The sequence below is a fragment of the Peromyscus leucopus genome, chromosome 1 (assembly GCF_004664715.2).
Source record: "Peromyscus leucopus breed LL Stock chromosome 1, UCI_PerLeu_2.1, whole genome shotgun sequence".
Taxonomy (NCBI): Eukaryota; Metazoa; Chordata; class Mammalia; order Rodentia; family Cricetidae; genus Peromyscus; species Peromyscus leucopus.
The window spans coordinates 76,676,411-76,696,694 of NC_051063.1; the positions used below are offsets into that span (position 1 = coordinate 76,676,411).

The 20,284-nt window shown below is 51.9% G+C and overlaps 1 protein-coding gene across 1 annotated transcript; it reads left to right on the top strand.

The window, feature by feature from the left end:
* The first annotated feature begins 723 nt into the window (after positions 1-723).
* On the top strand, positions 724-18,098 carry Prss36 (serine protease 36). Its single transcript, XM_037203417.1, has 14 exons — positions 724-760; positions 1,077-1,196; positions 1,884-2,046; positions 2,333-2,613; positions 5,534-5,700; positions 14,160-14,409; positions 14,508-14,637; positions 15,003-15,241; positions 15,340-15,503; positions 16,116-16,353; positions 16,458-16,599; positions 16,897-17,162; positions 17,236-17,357; positions 17,613-18,098. The coding sequence occupies exons 1-14, from the start codon at positions 724-726 to the stop codon at positions 17,895-17,897; spliced, it is 2,604 nt and encodes an 867-aa protein (XP_037059312.1). The 3' UTR covers positions 17,898-18,098.
* Positions 18,099-20,284: the final 2,186 nt, after the last annotated feature.

Here is a 20,284-nt window from a genome sequence, read left to right on the forward strand (position 1 = left end):
CAGAATACCAAAAGGCTGAGTGGTTTTCCTAAGTCACGTGAAGAGCGAGCGACAGTACCGAGAGTCTACCACCCTAGCACAGAGGTCAGCAGAAGGTTTCAACTTGGCCCGGCTGCTCAGTCCTCTCCAGTACCCCTAGGCCTTGCTCAACAGGCCAGAATCTGTGATCCCTTTGTTAGGAGGGAATTGAATTCCCTGGAGTTTCTGTCCCAGCCCTGACCAGTAACTCTAGTAACCAGAGCTGTGTGAGAAGAAAAGGCCAAGCCACTGGGGAAGCCACACCCCAATCAAAGGTGAGGTCTCAGGTGAGTCGTGCCAAGGGCTACTGCTCGGCTTGGCCCTGCTCTCCCAAGGACCCAGGGCATGTGCGGCCAGCACGACACATCCACCGATGTTGTCCTGCTGAGTTTTTAACACACAGCGTTCTCTGCTCATCTCTCTCACATCCAACAGGTATCCCGGAGCTAGGACACCTCCCCTACTTCCATTCCGAGCCTCCAGATACGTGAGATGCACCAGAGTTCTGGGTGGGGCCTTTGAACTCCCTACTTTCCTCTTTCAGCCCCAGATCCTCTCAGATTCCCACAAATGGGCTCTAGCCAGGAAGGGTGGGGCTACTCCTGGGACCATCAGGAGGAACCAGCCACACATAGTCAGTGACAGTGTGGTGGCAGGAAGCAGCCTTTCACCTGTCTCTGTGGCTCCAGCCAACCCTAGTGGACCATGTCCCAACACCTGTTCCTCCCAGTGGTAATGATGGGTAAGTTTAGAGGACAGGGCTTCCGGAAGCCCGGATACGGGCACCCAGAGCTGGAAAGCAGGGTGTATGTCCTGCATCCTTTCTAGGCAGTGAGATGTCAAGAGAGGCAGAGAAGTCCAGTGTCAAGAGGGAGAGGGGGAGGGTGGCATCAGGAGCAAAGGTTGGCTCAGGAGCCTGAGGGACTGTGTGGAAGGGAAAGGGGGGCCCCGGGTGTCCTGGGGAGATGGAACACTGTAAACCTGGGTGGAGAGAGGGAGAGCCACAGCTAAGTGCATCGTCTCTCCAGCCTTTCCCTGCCTCCCACTTGTCTTCCCAGTGGCCAGCCCCATCCGAGGAGCCTTCCAGGACTCAGGTGAGACTGCTAGACGGGAAAGTCAGGTGCAGCAGCCTGGTGCTGCAGGCAATCGGGGAGGCAAAGGTGGAGTTAGAGCGGAAGGTGCGGGCTGGGCAAGGTCCGGGTTGAAGTAACAAGCATCTTTCTCTACCTCCTATCTTCCAGCCGTCAGCCCTACCCAAGGAGAATTTGAAGACTTAGGTGAGAGAGGCATGAGTTGCCTTGGATCTTAGGGGGTTTTGTTTGGGTGGTTTGTTGGGTGTCCCATCCCCCACACACACACACACACACACGGTGGGGGGGGTGTCGTTATTTTGTTGTTTTTTGAGAAAGGGTTTTTCTGTAGCCCTGGCTGTCCTGGAACTCACTCTGTAGTCCAGGCTGGCCTCAAACTCACCGAGATCCGCTTGCCTCTGCCTCTTGAGTGCTGGGACTAAAGGCGTGTGCCAAATCACTGCCCGGCTTTGTTTTTGGGTTGTTTTTTTTTTTTTTTGTTTTGTTTTTGTTTGTTTGTTTGTTTGTTTGTTTGGAGACAGGTTTTTCTATATAGCCCTGGCTGTCCTGGAACTCACTCTGCAGACCAGGCTGGCTTCACACTCTCAGAGATCTGCCTGCCTCTGCCTCCTGAGTGCTGGGATTAAAGGCGCGATTTCTAAAGAAGTTTCAAACTGGCTAGGTCTTGAGTGAATTGGAAGTGCCCAGGAACTCAGCTGGGCCTTGGTCATGTCCACTGAAGGAGTGGATGGAGGCTCAGGCTTTCTCCCGAGTTACCAGGGTTCTCCATTCTAGACTGCGGCCGCCCTGAGCCCGCTTCCCGCATCGTGGGGGGCTCCGACGCACATCCGGGCACTTGGCCATGGCAGGTGAGCCTGCATCAAGGTGGGGCCCACATCTGCGGGGGCTCGCTCATCGCCCCTTCCTGGGTCCTCTCCGCTGCTCACTGTTTCGTGACGTGAGTACAGTCTTTGTCCAGCTCTCCTTCAAAGGCTAACCTCGCCCTGCATCTCGACCTTCCCTGCTTATCCCACCTGCCCAGCGATGCCATACTGAATAGGAATAGGAATTGTCTTTCCAACGCCTCCATTGACATCTCCAAGTCCTATTTGACCCTTTCGACCTCCACTGTCTCAGCCCCAAATCTGGATCTGACTGCTCACTCCCTGGGTTCCTACTGACCCCATCTCCCGCCTCGGCTCTGAGTCTTCAGCCCCAAGGTGATCTGTTGACTCCATGCACAGGAATGGGACCTTGGAGCCCGCGGACGAATGGTCAGTCCTGCTGGGCGTGCACTCCCAGGACGGACCCCTGGACGGCGCGCACTTGCGCTCAGTGGCCGCCATCCTGGTGCCGCACAACTACAGCGCAGTGGAACTGGGCGCCGACGTGGCTCTGCTGCGCCTGGCCTCGCCCGCCAGGCTGAGCCGCTGGGTGCGGCCGGTCTGCCTGCCTCGTGCCTCGCACCGCTTTGCTCACGGCACCGCCTGCTGGGCCACTGGCTGGGGAGACGTCCAGGAGGCTGGTGAGTGGGACGAGCGACCGCACCTGCACATGTGGGTCCCGGGGCGCCCTAAAAGCTGGGTCCTCCGGTGGGTGGCCCCTCAGAAGCCGGGCCTAAAGGGAGGGACCCAGGCGGAGCTTGGGAGACTTGGTTCTGATGCACGGAAAATTCCTAACCTCCCTCTATGTACCCTCTTCGGCCCCAGAGGTCGCCCCACCTCTGTCTGGCCTCACCTTTTCTCCCAGTTTTTTGTGTTTGTTCTTCCTTTTCTTTTCTCTTCTGGATTTAGGCCGGACTCGGGTTCCGTCCCAGCTCTGTCAGACAAAGCATTCCCCCTGCCCGTTTCCTCCTGTGGAAGGAGGAAAACAGCTCCCAGCGGTGTTGGGTGGTTCAGACGAGAAAACCCAAGAGAAGCCTATTGCCCAGCGGCTAGCACAGCCGTACTTAATGGGCTGTGGTTGCCTTCTGTAATAGCTCTTCAAGTACTGACACTTAGCACCGCTGGTTCTTCCGTATTCCTCCCTTCCGTCCTCTCCATCCCTCCTCAGTCCATTCCCTCTTCACTGCACCCTACTCAGGACGTTCATTCACTCACTCTTCTGCTGAAGATGTCTCGATGTGCAGACCCTGTGTTAGGCAAGCGCTGAAGAGATGCACCAGCGAACATTCTCAGAGATCCTGCTGGGAGGCAAACCATAAAATCAGTTCATAAGTAAATGCGGTGCCGGAAGGTGTCGCGAGGCAGGCTGCTTTTCCATTTTCGGTCACCCCTATTACTCGGTGTTACTTTGCTACTAGCAAACATACCCCTAGCTATTCCACATCCGCTTTGGTCTGGGGACTTCGAGAGGAGCTTTGTGGAGGAGATGCCCCAGCTGCTGCTTGCAGGGGTACCATGCGGTCGGGAGATGTCAGGGAAGAGTGATCACAAGTACCTGGGAAGTCTTTGTGGAAAGAGAGCATCCTGACATGGGCCTTCAGAGCAAGAGATTTCCGGGGAGAAGGTGTGGAGAGAGGATGTGCTAGTTGGAGGCCTTCCCGAGGGCCCCAGAGAAAAGCCAGGATGCTAGACTGAGTGCCAGGGCAAAGCTCACAAGGATCCCGAGGCCGGATCTGGAAGATCTTAAGGTCAGTCTAAGAGACTGAGGGACAGAGTCGCTATCAACTCAGAGGTCCCCACCCCCACCCCCAGACTCCCTTAGCTGAGCTTCAAGGACAGGCTCAGCCATAGCCTGGCCTCTTGGGATTCTGGGTGAGACAAAAAAAGACCTCTTTGCCTGCGCTACCCCTCTCTGGTTCCTGAGACTTTTCATCAGAAGTAGCAGCTGGGCTGAGTGTAGTGGCACACACCTTTAAGGCAGAGGCAGATGGATCTCTGTGAGTTCAGGGTCAGAATGTTCTACATAGTGAGTTCCAGAACAGCTAGAGTTGCATAGTGAGACCCTGTCTCCAAAAAAAAAAAAAAAAAAAAAAATAAGTAGCAGCTGGTAGTGGTTATATACACCTGGAATCCCAGAAGGTCAGCTCCGGGGACCCCAGGTTGAGCCTGGAGCGTCATCCATTTATTGTTCTTGGCAAGACCTCAGAGCTGAGCTATAGAAACACTCTTCCTGGAAGGAGCAGGCACAGCGTGAGTTAGGAAGCCGGCCAGTCAGGAGGGTGGGTTGCTCAGTCAGGCCCAGGCTTATGCTGCCCGAGCTGGTGAGTTACAGTGGAACACAGCGATGTCCCAAGTAGCCCGGGAACTAACTGGGGAAGGTGAGTTAAGGCTCAGCGGTCATAAAGCGCTGCTGCTCACACAGAGGGCCCAGGTTTGCTTCCCAGCACTCACATGGTAGTTCACAACCAAGTGTAACTCCAGATACCTCCAGTTCCAGGAGGTCCTGTGCTCTTTTCTGACCTTTGTGGGTACCAGGCACACAAGTGATACAATCAGGCAAAACCCTCATATACATAAAATAATCTTTTAAAAGGGGAAGAGGGGCCGGGCGGTAGTGGCACACACCTTTGGTCCCAGCACTTGGGAGGCAGAGACAGGTGAATCTCTGAGTTCGAGGCCAGCCTGGTCTATAGAGTGAGTTTCAGGACAGCCAGGACTACACAGAGAAACTCTGTCTCAAAAATAAATAAATAAATAAATAAAAAAGGGGGACAGGGATGACACCCAGATTCTTTTTGATGTTGTTTTGTTTTTTGAGACAGGGTTTCTCTGTGTAGCCCTGACTGTCCTGGAATCCGTTCTGTAGACCAGGCTGGACTCAAACTCAGATTTGCCTGCCTCTGCCTCCCAAGTGCTGGAGTTCAAGGCGTGTGGTTTAACATTTATCCTAAAGTCCAAGATACAAGACTGTATCTAATAGGCATGCTATCTCTGTGAAAAGCATGCTCTTTTTTTGGACAAATGCAGCATCAGGGTTGAGAGCCTAGTGATTTTGGCTCCTCCCTATGTACATCACTGTCTGGGGACCTTGTCCCGTACACCTCCTGAACCATCATCTGTGACAGCTCTCACGGGCCGCTTGCAGGGGCCAAACCTAAGCAAAGGACTCAGAAGATACGCGCAGCAGATAATGGGATGAAAGTGGTGGCCCCCGGTGCCACCTTTGTTTCCCCCAAGGCAGGGTCTCACATCGCCCAAGAGGGCATCAAACGTGCTGTGTAGCTGAGGATGACCTTGAGTGTCTGATTCTCCACTTCCCCTTCCCGAGTTCTGGGATTGCAGCCACCACACCTGGATTGTTCGGTTCCGGGGACCGAACACAGGCCTTTATGCATGTTAGCAAGCTGTCTACCCGCTGAGACCCAGACCATCAACAGGGCCCCACTCCAGACCCAGGGGGCGCGTGTTGATGGGACTATCCCGCAGGGGCAAAGCTGAGGCCTGAGGATATGAGTGTGTCATACCTGACTCACAGTATCTGTTCTCTGGTTCTGCCCTCAGACCCTCTGCCTTTCCCGTGGGTGCTACAGGAAGTGGAGCTAAGGCTGCTGGGAGAGGCTGCCTGTCAGTGTCTCTACAGCCGGCCTGGCCCTTTCAACCTGACTTTCCAGCTGTTGCCAGGGATGCTGTGTGCTGGCTATCCAGAGGGACGCAGGGACACCTGCCAGGTGAGGAGAGTTCTCCTAATCCAGAGAAAGCAGCTAAGGAGTAGACAAATATTTGAGCCTCCGTCTTCAGTGGAATCTGGTCTGGGGAGTCTGGCTCAGGGGTACAGTATATGCCTACAACCTAGGAGGCTCTGAGTTTAATCTCTGGCAACAAAACAAACAAAAACCCAAAGACAGTCCATGGAGCCTGGCATAGCAGGGCACACCTGTAATCCCAGCACTTGGAAAGTACAGGCCAGAGGATCAGCTCAGGGCCTGCCTGAGCTACATAGAGGTCAGCCTAGGCTACATGAGACCCTATCTCAGAACAAAACAAAAGGATCATCAGTGAGTAGGACTAACATAAAGATTATAGATGAATGAAAGCCAGGATTCAACTCGCCCACCTGTTACCCATGGGAGCATAATGCAACAAAGCATCAGACCCTAGTTAGTTACTGTTCCACCTGCCCCTGTATCCCATGAGGCATGGGTTAGGGATGGGGAAAGAATGAAAAAGGACAGACACACACATGGCAAAGCTGGGATTAGACTCCCACCATTGGGAACCTTGGGGTGTTTATTAGGCACAGCACAGGGGCAGGGTTAGCTAGTCTCAGGAGGAGGTCTAGACCAGCGGTCTCAGGCTGTGGACTCCCCAGGGGAAGCTGCAGTTGCTAGTCTTTGCACCCACTGATAACTGTTTTGGACTCCTGAGTTGAGCTTTGCCACCCATCTTGAGCATGGTCCATAGGAGGAAACGGCTTTGCCAATATCTCATGGGTCCAAGGCTTTGGAGTCCTTGACATGGCCTTGCTCATGTCAACAATGCATGATCACTCAGGACTTCCCTCGCTCAGGGCTTTCTCCATCCTTCACAAATCCAGCACCACCAGCTCTGGGCTGTGTAGCTTTGCCCAGATGTTCACACTTCACATCTGAAGTGACAATAATTGTGTTACCTACGTCAAAGTATTGTTACCATGATTAGTGACCTCACAAGATCTAAAAAAGCATTAGCTATTATTTTTTTTCCAAAGCCCAGCCTATAACATAGCACTTGTTGCTAGGTAGGCACCTATCAAATAGTTAGTGAGAAAAAATGAATTACACAAAGGGAATTTTCCAGATGATTGGCTAGTGGCCAAAACAATATATTTGAAATAACTTTTTTGAGAAATGAAACCCAGCATTGATGGTAGTGGCGTGGATGGTTCTGAGCTTCCAGAACCCATAGACATAATCAGTTTCTTTCTTTTATTTATTTTGGTTTTTTCGAGACAGGGTTTCTCTGTAGTTTTGGTACCTGTCCTGACCTCAAACTCACAGAGATCTGACTAGCTCTGCCTCCCGAGTCCTAGGATTAAAGGCGTGCGCCACCACCGCCTGGCCCAGTTTCTTTCTTTTTTTTTTTAATTTAGATTTTTTTTTATGTGTATGAGTGTCTTGCCTACATGTATATATGTGTACTACATGGGTGTAGTGCCTGCAGAGGCCAGAGGAGGGCACAAGAACCCCTAGAACTGTAGTTTCAGATAGTTATCAATCAGCCAGCATGTGAGTGTTGGAAACCAAATCTGGGTCCTTCCCAAGAGCAACAAATGCTCTTCTAACCACTGACCCCTCTCTCCAGCTCTGGTCACTTGCCTTCCCTCACCCTGGATATCTTTCATTCACTTTTAGACAATTCCACACCTGTATACAATGCCCGCTGGTCATATCCACTCTGAACTCCCCTCCTTCTCCCATCAGATGCCCCCAACACCCCTCCCACACCCCACCCACCCCCGCCTCCATTTTTACATCTCGCTTGAGTCCCGTTAGCGCTGCCTGCTGGAGTGTTGGCTGGCTTCCTTAGTCTGAGCATGCGCAGGTAAGCTGCAGTGAGTTTCTGAGGGCAGTGGTCATCTCATGACTGAAGACAGCATATCCCATCGCTCCTCCAGCTCCTAGGTTCTTCCAGCTCCGACTCTGCCCTGTTCCCTGGAGGACAGTCACAGGGTGTTGATACAGGTGTTCCACCTAGTGGTGAGCGCTCAGTGGTCACTAGTTCTCAGAGCTCTGACCAGTTAGGGGTCTCTGCATTAACGGACAGACGCCCGCTGCAGAGAGGAGCTTCCTGATCAAGGTTGAGAGCCGCATTGACCTATGGGTATGAACATAAATATTTAGAAGGCAGTTTGACGACATGCATTCAGCAAAACTACAGGAGTAGCTTCCCCCACTAAGACCCATGACCCCGTGGTTTACAGTACCAGGGGTAGAATCCTTCCTGCAGAGCAGGCTTCCAAACCAATCAGAAAGCAGGTGGTTACCTCCGTGACCTTCATACCACTAGTTCATCAGTGGACACATCTTGCTTGTCAGGTTGGTATTGTAGGATTCAGTGTTCACCGCTGGGAAATACTATTGATGACTTGAATTCTCCACCAGCTTTCACAGCACTTCCCAGCACTGTGAAAGCTAGCCAGCAGGGAAGAAGTGTTCTGGTCAGTTTCAAGTTTATTCCTCTGTGTACTGCAACCCAAGTATACTGTTGTCTACAGTAGAGTCTTGCCATCTATGGTGGGCAATCAAGAGCAATAACAATACTCTGTGTTGTTTTGGGAGCCTCTGGGGCCTCCCTGACCAACAACTCATAGGGAGGTGTTTCCCCTGACACTAGGACTTTCTTTTAATAACCTGTGGCTTCTTGGGGAAGCTGTCCACAAATACAGCGTACTTGTGTTCAAACTCCTTTTAAAACTATATATATATATATAATTAAATTTAGTTTTGACAGAGTCTCACTGTGTATTCTTGGCTGCCTAGAACACTCTTTGTAGAACAAGCTGTTAATGATATTTTTACCCAAACTACTGGGTTTCCATAAATCTTTAGTTTTGGTTAACTTATCCAACTCTCCTCTCTCCTATCCACGCATCCCTATCCCAGTATCCACCCCCCTTTATACCATGTGTTCCGCCCCCAAGGCTTCTTCCCTTCCCCTCTCATGAGCCCCTCTAGCTCCCTGACTGCTGCAGCCGCTATGCATTAAACACACAAAAATCTCGACACTTAGAGCTAAGATCTACAGATGAGAGAGAGTATGTGGCATTTATCTTTTCTGGGCTTGGATCACCTCACTTAATACAGGATTTTTCAGTTCCACCCACTTTCCTGTAAATTTCATTTTTAACAGCTGAATAAAATTCTATTGTGTGTAGTCACTGCATTTTCATAGTCACTAATCAGCTGAGGGACGTCTAGGCTGATTTCATTTTCTAGCTACTGTGAACAGAGCAACAGTGAACATGTATGGGCAGGATTCTCTCTGTAAGAGAATCTAGCTTTGTGAGGAGCCTCCACACAGACCTCTATCATGGATGCTCGGATTTACACTCCCACCAATAATGGATTAATGCTTCCCTTCCAGAATCCTCATCAGCATTTGTTGTCATTTATTTTTATTTTTTATATTTAGAAAATAGCCATTCTGGGCCTGGAGAGATGGTTCAATGGTTAAGAGCACTGGATGCTCTTCCAGAGGTTGTGAGTTCAAATCCCAGCAACCATGTGGTAGCTCACAGCTATCTATAATGAGATCTGATGCCCTCTTCTGGCCTGCAAGCATACATTTAGACAGAGCATTTGTAACTAAAAAAACACATATTTAAAAAATTTTAAAGTCCCTTTTAAAAAAAAAAAAAAAAAAAAGGAAGAGGAGTTGGGGATTTAGCTCAGTGGTAGAGTGCTTGCCTAGCAAGCGCAAGGCCCTGGGTTTGGTCGTCAGCTCCAAGAGGGGAGAGAGAGAGAGAGAGAGAGAGAGAGAGAGAGAGAGAGAGAGAGAGAGAAGAGAGAAGAGAGAAGAGAGAAAGAAAGAAGGAAAAAGGAAGGAAATAGCCATTCTAAGTGGGGTTAGATGGAATCTCAAAGTAGTTTTTTATCTTATTAATTAAAACTTTATTGTAAAGAACTTGGGGAAAACCATCATACTCTGAGAGTATCCGGACCCGAAGATATACATCTGAAAGAACCCCTCTCTATTCAGTTAGAACAGCCGTTCTGAAACTACAGAGCTTCACATTAGGTTTTACACTTTTAATATCAATTATGTTTTTATGCACTACTTTCATTTTTGTTCAGAGCTGAGAAATATTCCATTTTATCCGTGTACCAGGTTTTCATCCATTATGTGTAGGTGGACAGTTAGATTGGTCCATTGCCTTGCTATAGTGAATACAGCAGCGATAACCATGAGACAGCAAATATCTCTATGGCAGAGTATGGCGTTCTCTGTGTACGTGCCCAGGATTGCCTTAGATTAGTTATATGGCAGTTCTGGTTTTGTTTTGTGTTTTTGAGGAACCTCCCAACTGGCTTCCATAGTGGCCATAGTAATTTGTGCCTCCCACAGGCAGTGAATAAGGGCTCCTCTTTCTTCACATCTGCAACACTCGGTAGTTTTAATCTGCATTTCCCTGATGGTTAATGGTGCTGAACACTTTAGAAATGTTTAGCAGGTTTTTTGTGTGTCTTCTCTTGAGAACTCCCTGTTCAGTTCCATGGACCATTTTTTTAATTGGGTTGCTTGATTTCTTTATGCTTAATTTCTTGAGTTCTTTGAATATCCCACACTGTAGTGTTCCTTGAACTTCCTGAGCTTGGAAACATGGCTCAGCAAGTGCATGTCTCACTGTCCAGCTTGACAGCCTGAGTTCGATCCCCAGGACCCACATGATGGAAGGAGAGAGAAACTGAGTCCTGAGAGTTGTTCTTTGACCTCGACATTCTGGCCATGGTACCGTAGTGTGCACACACACAGTAAATAAATAAATGTAATTTTAAAAACAGAAAGGCTGGACATTGTGGCACATGCCTGTAATCCCAGCACTTAGGAGGCAAGGGCAGGCAGAGATCTCTGAGTTCAAGATCAGACAGGGCTATATTGTCTCCAAAAAAAAAGTTCCTTAGCTATGGAAAATGTTGCTTATCTAGCTCGTTGGCTGCTAGTCACATGTGGCCACTGAATTCCTGAAATGTCTTGTTGAAAAGGAACAAAAGGAAATGTAAAGCTACACATGTGTTCCAGGCCTGTAATTCCATGTAACACATGGAAGACTGAGGCATGAGATCACAAATTCAGATCTCAGAAGCTAAGCAGGGGCCTGAAGGCCAGCCTGAAGTATATAGCAAGACCTTGCTAGGGAGCTGCAGGGGAGGAAGGAAGGAAGACAGGTACTCAGCCAGTAAGGACTTACTCTAAAGCCTGGCAACCTGAGCCCTGTCCCTGGAACTGGAAGTGGAGGGATAGAGCAAGCCTCCATCCATGCTCTGATTTCTGTGTGTGCTGTAGCATACATGGCTCCTCCCATCATACATAATATTGATTAAATAAATAATTTTTAGGAAAAAGGAGCCTGTGAGATGGCTCAGAGGGGATAAGTATTTGTCACACAAGCGGCTTAAGTTCAATTCCTAGAACCCACATAAAGGTGGAAAGAGAAATGATTACATATAGTTGTCCCCAGCGCGCGCGCACACACACACGCACGCACACGCACGCACGCACGCACGCACGCACACACACACACACACGCACGCACACGCACGCACGCACGCACGCACGCACACACACACACACACACACACACACACACACAAGTTGAAATACTGGGGATAGTTCATTTGTTAGAGTGCTCGGCTAGCCCTAAATTTGCCCCGCAGCACCACAGAAGTGGAGAGCCAGGGTGCACGCCTATAATCCCAGAACTCATGAGGTGGTAGAAGCAGGAAACTCGCAAGTCAAGGCCAGTTTCAGCTACACAGTGAATCTGAGGCCAGCCTGGGCTTCATTTGACCTTATCTCAACTAAAACAAAATGGGGAGGGGGCGCTAGAGGGGCTGAGAAACCAAAACTGTATTTAAATTTAAATAATCAGGGCTGGAAAGTTGACCCTGTGGTTAAGAGCACTTGCTGCTCCTGCGAAGGACTCCCAGTACCTTTACAACCTCTGTAACTCCCATTCCAGGGGATCCAGCACCCTCTTCTGACCTCCACAGGCACCAGGCACACATGTGGTGCCCAAACATACATGCAGGCAAAACAGTCTTATGCATAAAACACTAAAACCAATTTTTTAAAAAAGATTTATTTATTAGGTATACAGTGTTCTGTCTGCATATATACCTGCAGGCCAGAAGAGGGCACCAGATCTCATTACAGATGGTTGTGAGCCACCATGTGGTTGCTGGGACTTGAACTCAGGTCCTCTGGAAGAGCAGTCGGTGCACTTAACCTCTGAGCCATCTCTCCAACCCCACTAAAATCAATCTTAAAAAATATAGTTGCTCTGGTCTGTTAGCTACTATTCTGGGTAGCATAACTCTACAAAATGTTGAGCGGGGCTGGGCAGTGGTCTTGCACACACCTTTAATCCCAGCACTCAGGAGGCAGAGGCAGGCAGATCTCTGAGAGTTCGAGGCCAGCCTGGGCTACAAAGTGAGTTCCAGGACAGTCAGGGCTACACAGAGAAACTCTGTCTCAAAAAACAAAAACAAACAAAAAAAAGTTGAGCCTTTTTTTTTAAACGTATTTATTTACTTACTTACTTATTGTATGTGCATTGGTGTTTTCCCTGAATGTATGTCTGTGTGAGGATGTCAGATCCACTGTAACTAGACTTACAGACAGTTGTGAACTGCCATGTGGGTGCTGGGTATTGAACCTGGGTCCTCCAGAAGGGTAGATAATGCTCTTAACTGATGAGCCATCTCTCCAGCCCATTTTAAACATTTTTTAAAATTTGTTTTATATGTATCAGTGTTTTGACTGCAGGTGCACCATGTGCATGGCTGGTGCCTGAGGAGGTCAGAAGAGGGCATCAGATTCCCTGGAGCTGCATTTACAGATGGTTGTGAGCCACCATGTGGGTGCTGGGAGTTGACCCTGGGTCCTCTGGGAAGAGCAGTTAGTGCTCTTAACCATCTCTCCAGCCCCAAGACTTCTTTGTGATACTTCTCAGGTCACCAAGATTCCTGAGCTGGGTCAGAGACACCTCAAGAGCAATGCCCCTTTCCCAGTTTCTGTGTCTGCTGATTTTAGGTCTTCCTCCCCATTTGATTTTGTACCCTCTCCCCCCCCCCTTTTTGAGACTCTATGTAGCCCTGGCTGTCCTGGAACTCACTCTGTAGACCAGGCTGGCCTAGAACTCACAGAGATCTTCCTGGCTCTGCCTCCTGAGTGCTGGGATTAAAGGTGTGCACCACCACCCGGCTCCCTTCTTAATGAATTTGTTCATTTATTCACAGGCAGGATCTTACTTTTGCCTGGGGTGGTCTTCAACTCCTGGATTTAAGGGATCCTCAGCCTCTGCACTAGCGGGGACTGCAGACAAAGGCACCATACCTGCTCTTGTTCCCTCTTATACTGCCTAGTTCTAGCAGCTTCTTCCTCGGCTAGCATCTCTAATTTATTTATTTATTTATTTATTTATTTATTTATTTAGTGTGTGTGTGTGTTACATTCTATATGTCAAAGCACATGTGTGGACATCAAATGACAGCTTGTGGGAATGACAGACTCACCTTCCATCATGTGAGTCCTAGAAATTGAACTCAAGTGATCAGACTTAGCAACACGTGCCTTCAGCCACTAGGCCACCTCCCTGGCCCATCTTTTTGTTTATTTGTTTGAAGACAGTCTCATGTAGCTCAGGCTAGCCTAAAAATAGCTATGTCCCTGAGTCTTGATCCTTTCACCTCCCAAGTGTTGGGACTATGGTATGTAGCACCGAGCTTGGCTTTGATTTCTTTCCTTTCTTTTTGTGATTGTGTGCATGTGTGCAGGGGTGTACATATGTGTGCAGGTGTGCAGGCAGAGGACAACCCTGGGTGTCATCTTCAAAAATACAGTCCACCTCCTTCAAGACAGGGTCTCTCATTGGCCTCGAGCTCACCAATTAGGCTAGACTGGCCGACCAGCAAGTGCAGAGGATGCTCCTGTCTCCGCCTCCCTAGTAGCTCAGGTCACCACATTTTCACATGGGTCCTGGAGATGGAATTCAGTTCCATAGCTTACAAGGCAAGCATTTTCCCAGCTGAACAAGCCCCGCCAAGTCCTTGACTTACTTTTTAAAGAGGTGGCTGAGGGGTGGAGCCCAGCATTTGTGAGGCCCTGGGTTCAAGCCCAGCCCAAAACAAAACTTCAAGGGGTGTGACTTAGAAATCAGAGACAGTTTTGGGGTGAACTAATTACAAGAATCATTCAGCTCTGGATGAGACCGACAAGGTTTTCTTGAAAGATCATTGATGCATTGTCTGGATGCTCTTGGCTTTGGCTACTCAGTGGTTCTGCTTTTCCAGGCTTTCTTCTGATTAGGACTGTAGATAAAACTGAGGTAAAGGTAGCTAAGAAAGGTTTCTAGAAGATGGATGTATGTCAGGTCAAAATGGGGTATAGATTCTTGAACTGATCTCTGACTTGAGTCATCTATCATTAGGGTGACTCTGGGGGACCGCTGGTCTGTGAGGATGGCGGCCGCTGGTTCCTGGCGGGAATCACCAGCTTTGGCTTTGGCTGTGGACGGAGGAACCGCCCTGGGGTGTTCACCGCAGTGGCTCCCTATGAGTCGTGGATACGGGAACACGTGATGGGCTCAGAGCCTGGGCCTGCCTTTCCCAGCCAGCTTCAGAAGCCCCAGTCAGGACCTTCAGAGCCCAGAGAAGAAAACTGTACCTTTGCCCAACCAGGTGAAGGGCAGATGCACTGACCCTGAGCTGGACTGGGTTGGAGGCTGCAGGATTAAGGATTTCTGCAGACCCCCTGACCCAGGCCTCTCGTCTCTCAGAGTGCGGGAGGACTTCGCAGCCAGGGACCTGGCCCTGGGAGGCCCAGGTGATGGTGCCAGGCTCCAGACCCTGCTATGGAGCGCTGGTGTCTCACAGCTGGGTCTTGGCACCCGCCAGCTGCTTCCTGGAGTGAGTGAGAATCCACCTATCAGGCACACTTGCCCCTTCCCACAACAGTCTGAGAGACTAGCTCAGCCCTTCCTCTGGGGTGGGAGTTGTACCTCAGTCTGTAGTGAGGGGGTCCCCGCTGGAGAGTATAGAACCCAGCAAAAAGCAAGGGAGTCTAGCGAGGGTGGGTAGGAGGCTCGGTCCAAAACGCGAGAACCCGAATAGCATTAGTAGGGGGCGGGAGGGGGGGGCGTTTTCCAGCGTTGGCCGAAGCATCCCAACCCGGAGATGCGGTCTACGCCTGGGAAGATAGGTTTGCAGCGTGTGTGCTAGACGCGCACGCGTCCTCAGCTTCCCCATCCAGCAGCCCCCCGCACCTCTGACAGCCCACCCCGCGACCTTGAGGCCTGGCGGGTGCTGCTGCCCTCGCATCCGGAGGAGGAGAGGGTGGCGCGCCTCGTGCGGCACAGGAACGCTTCCAGGGACTCGGCCTCGGACCTGGCGCTGCTGCAGCTGAGGACGCGCGTGAACCTGACCGCCGCCCCGAGTGCCGTGTGCCTGCCCCATCCCGAACACTTCTTCCTGCCCGGGAGCCGCTGCCACCTGGCTCGCTGGGGCCGCGGGGGTGCGCGGGGCCGCGCGGGGACACGGACTGGGGGTTGGGGGGTGGGCGGGGCCGGGAGCACGCGGCCGAGGCCCCCCGCTCGCCGCTCTTTCTCCCAGAACCCGCCCCCGGCTCCAGCGCGCAGCTGGAGGCGCAGCTGTTGAACAGCTGGTGGTGTCACTGCCTGTACGGCCGCCAGGGGGAGTCAGTGCCGCCGCCAGGAGAGCCGCCGCACCTGCTTTGCCCCGCCTACCAGGAGGAGGAAGAGGCGGGCCGATGCTGGGTGAGCGGCAGGAACTCGCTGCGAAGATCCGGTCCTGACCCCGGCTCAGCTGGAGGCGGGAGGAGCTAGGGGCGGGGGCGGGGCGCTCCGGGCCTCGTGCTTGTGGCGCCAAAACGCGACTGTACCTTGTTTTGTTTTTCTGTGTATCCCTGACTGTCTTGGAACGCACTCTGTGGACCAGGCTGGCCTCGAACTCAGAGACCTGCCTAGGCATCCGCCACCACGCCCGGCTTATTCCTTCCTTTTAAAGGCATGCGTGTTGGAGATCCAAGCCTGGGACTTCTTTAGCGACTGAGCCACCTCCTCAGCCCGAGTTTGGCAATTTTCATTTTAAGAGAGGCCTGAAGCCGTCGTTGGTGGCGCACACCTTTGAGTTCCAGGGCAGCCAGGGCTACACAGAGAAACCCTGTCTCCAAAAAGAGGAGGGAGGAATGAGAAGGTGTTGGAGATTGTTAAGTGAGGGCTAGATTTTTATGCAAATTAGTGTTGGGACTTGGCTGGAAGGGTGTTTGATGAGTCCACGAAAGGAGAGCCAGGATCCCAGGAAAGGCTAAGGGTCTCTCTACACCTGCAGCCTCCCCTCACGCTAGTGATAATACTGTTTTGCTACAGAGCGATTCCGGCTGGAGCCTTCTGTGTCGTGAGGAGGGGACGTGGTTCCTGGCTGGATACAGAACCCTCTCAAGTGGATGTCTCCGTCCCCGAGCCTTCTCCCCACTGCAGATTCATGGTCCATGGATCAGTCATGTGACTCAGGGAGCTTACCTGGAGGACCAGTTAACCTGGGGCTGGGGCCCTGAGGGGGAGGAGACTGAGAACCAGATCTGTCCCCCACACACCGAGCACGGTGGTGAGCAGGGGTCGTTAGGAGTTCCTGGGAGTACTTAGATCACGGTGAGGCTTCCGGGAGGCAGCTTTGGGACTCCCGCTGAGATGGCCACCTCTTCTCTCTAGCCTGTGGCCTAAGGCCAAAGGCCACTCCAGCTGGTGTGTTGTGGCCCTGGCTGACAGAGGTACATGTGACTGGTAATCGAGTCTGCACCGGGATTCTGGTTGCCCCAGGCTGGGTCCTAGCAGCCACACACTGTATTCTCAGGTGGGTCTCTCCTAGCCACAGGCAACGTGAGAAAAATTGGGTGATAAATCAAGGCCTCTTTCAGCAGGAGGACATTGTCACTTCCGGGTTTGTGTAGTACAGGGAAGCACTGTGGGGTGTTTTTGCTGGGATGTTTTGGTTTGGTTGGCTTGGGGGCGGGGGTGGGGGGTGGGGTGGGGTGGGTAAGATCTTTTGAGACAGCAGAGAAATCACAAAGCGATTGGTGGAGGGTCCTAGAGACCCGTTCTGCCCTTTTCTTCTGCTGGGAAGGACTTGACGCGTTTCCTGTTCCCACAGGCTGGGCTCCACGACAGTACCTTCCATTGAAGTGTATCTGGGCCAGGCAGGGGCCAGCTCCCCCCCGCAGGGCCAGCAGGTATCCCGCTCTGTCATCAGCATCCGCCTGCCCAGGCACTTAGGACTTAGACCCCCTCTGGCCCTCCTGGAGCTGAACTCTCGGGTGGAGCCTTCTCCATCCGTTCTGCCCATCTGCCTACACCCAGGGGGGATTCCCCCAGGGGCCAGCTGCTGGGTGCTGGGCTGGAAGGACCCCCAGGACAGAGGTGAGAGCCCTTGGGTCATGGGATAAGGAATGACTTCAGACCAGAACCCTGTACAGCTGTCTCTTCCCTCTAGTTCCTGTAGCTGCTGCCGTCTCTATCTTGACCCCACGACTCTGTCGCTGCCTCTATCAGGGCGTTCTGACGCCCGGAACCTTCTGTGTCCTTTATGCTGAGGGGCAGGAAGATAGATGTGAGGTACAGGGGCCTAGGCATCTGGGACCAGGGAGGGGAAAGGTAGTTCTGGGCGACCAGACCCTATTCAGATTGGAATTTCTTAGTAGTGGGCTCCTGATGGGAACAAGGGATATTTCTGGCCTAACCTTAGAGAGACCAGGAACCAGGATACCTAAGGATGTAGACGTGCAGCGCCTTGGGACTGGACCCTAGGGAAGTTAGGAGAACCAGATACAAGGGTAACAGACCCATTTGGCCTTGGCTCCAACTTTGCAGGTGACCTCAGCACCCCCCCTCCTGTGCCAGACGGAGGGAGGCCCCTGGGTTCTCATGGGCATGGCTGTTCGAGGTAGCCAAGAGCTGTTTGCAGCCATTGATCCTGAAGCTGCCTGGATATCGCAAACAGTGGGAGAAGCCCATTTTCTTCATCCTAGCGGCTCCCCCTACTGGCCTCCTGAAGACAGTGACCTCTGCCCCCAAGACTTGGCAGGAACTGCCAGCTCCCATAAGGTTGCTGCTGCCCTGCTTCTGCTTCTCCTGGCTCCGCAGATCCAGGGCTGAGTCTGGTTCCTCTTCACACCACCCATCAGGGCTGGAATGCGGCCCAACCGGCCAGCTCCCAGGCCTGGAGAGGGCCTCTTCCACCTATCAGCTTTCAGATAATTGGACCTCGGTGCTGGCTACTTCGGGACCTAAGAATCCTTGGGGGTGGGGGAGGAAGAGATAATAAAGATGTAAATACAGACACGTGGCCTTGTAGCATCTCTTACGTGGCTGAGGAACACCTTAGAGCTAAGGGGAGAGCCCCAAGGACAGGGCTCCTCCCTCTTGGTGGTGAGTCAGGCCTTGGGATCCCAGGAAATACGTCCCCTATAACGTGGCAGCTGGTTCCCTCATTCCTGCCTCTGGGCGGGGGAGGCTAGGTGGACAGCTGGCTGTGTGTCACCTCTCCACTGGAATTAGTGTCCCCAGCACCTGCAGCATACCTCAGCGCTGGCTCTGCACCCACTAGACTAGGAAGCCTTGGGATGGCAAAGCCAGCCCTAAATACACACCCCCAATGTATACTGTACATTCCTAGAGTCTCTAGCATGAATGTGCGCGCACGCGCACACACATACATGTGAACCTCGGCACCCTTCAAGAAACTCCCACTCGACCGTCCTAACCAATGCCCCCAGGATTTGGGCCACATGTGTGCAAATCCCACCTCGGTCCCCACCACTCCCCTGCTGATTCAGTCCACACCAGCTGCTAACTGGCAAGGCGTGACAATCGGTGTCTGAAAAATAAGTTCACCGAGTGTTCCCTGTCAAGTGGGAAACACGTGGCTACCCCTTGACTAGGGATCAAGAAATGGTCAGAGAGGAAATGAGGCCTGAGTACAGACAGACAGCAAACAGACCCGAGGGAAGGGTGGAAGTCAAGGGTAAGCAGAGGCTCACTTCTGAAGCTGGGGGCGCAGTCTGTTACAGGCAGGGAGCAGGGAAGGGAGACTAGAAGTCAGCAGAAGGTGGCACTGGGCGGCTGAGAAGGGTAGAGGTTGCTGAGGCCTTCTCCTTCATTTCTAGATACCACAGTGACTTGTTCAGGCCCTCAGGAAGTGCACGCTCCACCTGCTCTCTGTACCAAGTCAGCTACCCTCACATGGATCATGCCTCACTGGTTCCCAAACACACCCTGACTCCCAAAGTCTTATCCCTCCCTCCGAAGCCCACCTCTCCCCTTCACCCCCTCCAGGAATGCTCTGGCCACCGGGCTGGGCTGGAGTCCAGACGCCCAGGGTTCTAGGAAGAGAGTAGAGGATGTAAGGGTCTATTTTTCCTCACGCTTAAGCCGAAGCCATGTCCCCGTGCCACACTGGCAGCAGGCACGCGGGCGTCCTCTCCCTGAACTCTTCCCGTGGGCATGTGCATGTGTGTATACACACACACACACACACACACACACACACACACACACACACACACCCATACAAGCCAGTTCTGAGCCTACCGCTCTCCGCCTTGATTTTGAGACAGGGTCCCACTGAACCTGGAGCTTGCTATTTCATCCAGACTGGCTGGCTAGCAACGCCCCGGGATCTGCTGTCTCCACTTTCTCCCACCCAGTGCTGTACCCGGCTTACAAACTTGAGCCACCACACCTCGCTTTTACCTAGGGGCTGAGGATCTGAACTCAGGCCTTGCGCTTGCCCAGCCAGTGTCTTAGCCACCGAGCCGTCTGCCCAGCCCCTTGCCCTGAACTTCTACCCGGCACCCTGCACTACAGATGTTCTGCTTTACTACATCACAGCTTTGTCTTTTTTTTTTTTTTTTTTTTTTTTTTGGGAGGGAGGGGGTTCTCTATGTAGCCCTGGCTGTTCTAGAACTTGCTATGTAGTCCAGGCTGGCCACAAATCACAGAGATCCCCCTGCCTTTGGTGGGGGGACAGGACGGGACGATTTCAAGGCATGTGCCACCTCGCCCAGCCATGCTTTGCCAGTTTTGATTCTTTTAGCATCTTCCCATACTCTCTTGGGGTTTGGTTCTCAGCGTTCTTCCTCCAGGATGGATCCAGCCACTGTGCAATTAAAAGCCCCCCACTCATTTTGTCTGTCACAGCTCCTGGTTTGAAATTAATTCAATAATTTGCCTTTTATTATTTGATTCAAGTCTGACATCCCTCCTCCATCATAATCTCAAGGAGGTCATGGATGGTATAGTTGGCCACTTGTGCCTGGGGCCATAGTAGGTACTCAGCAAATACTTGTTGGATGATTGTCCACAGCCAGACACACTCAACACCTGCAAGGAGACTGCAAGGCTCAGAGCAAGCCTGCCAGGAGTGGCCCCGGCCTGGGGCGTCCCCCATGTCCTAGTCTCAGACACCTGGCCTGAGGAAGGAGGGAAGAAGTGAGCAGTGGCCCTACAATAATCAAGTCTGGGCCAGGCTGCTGAGTGAGGGG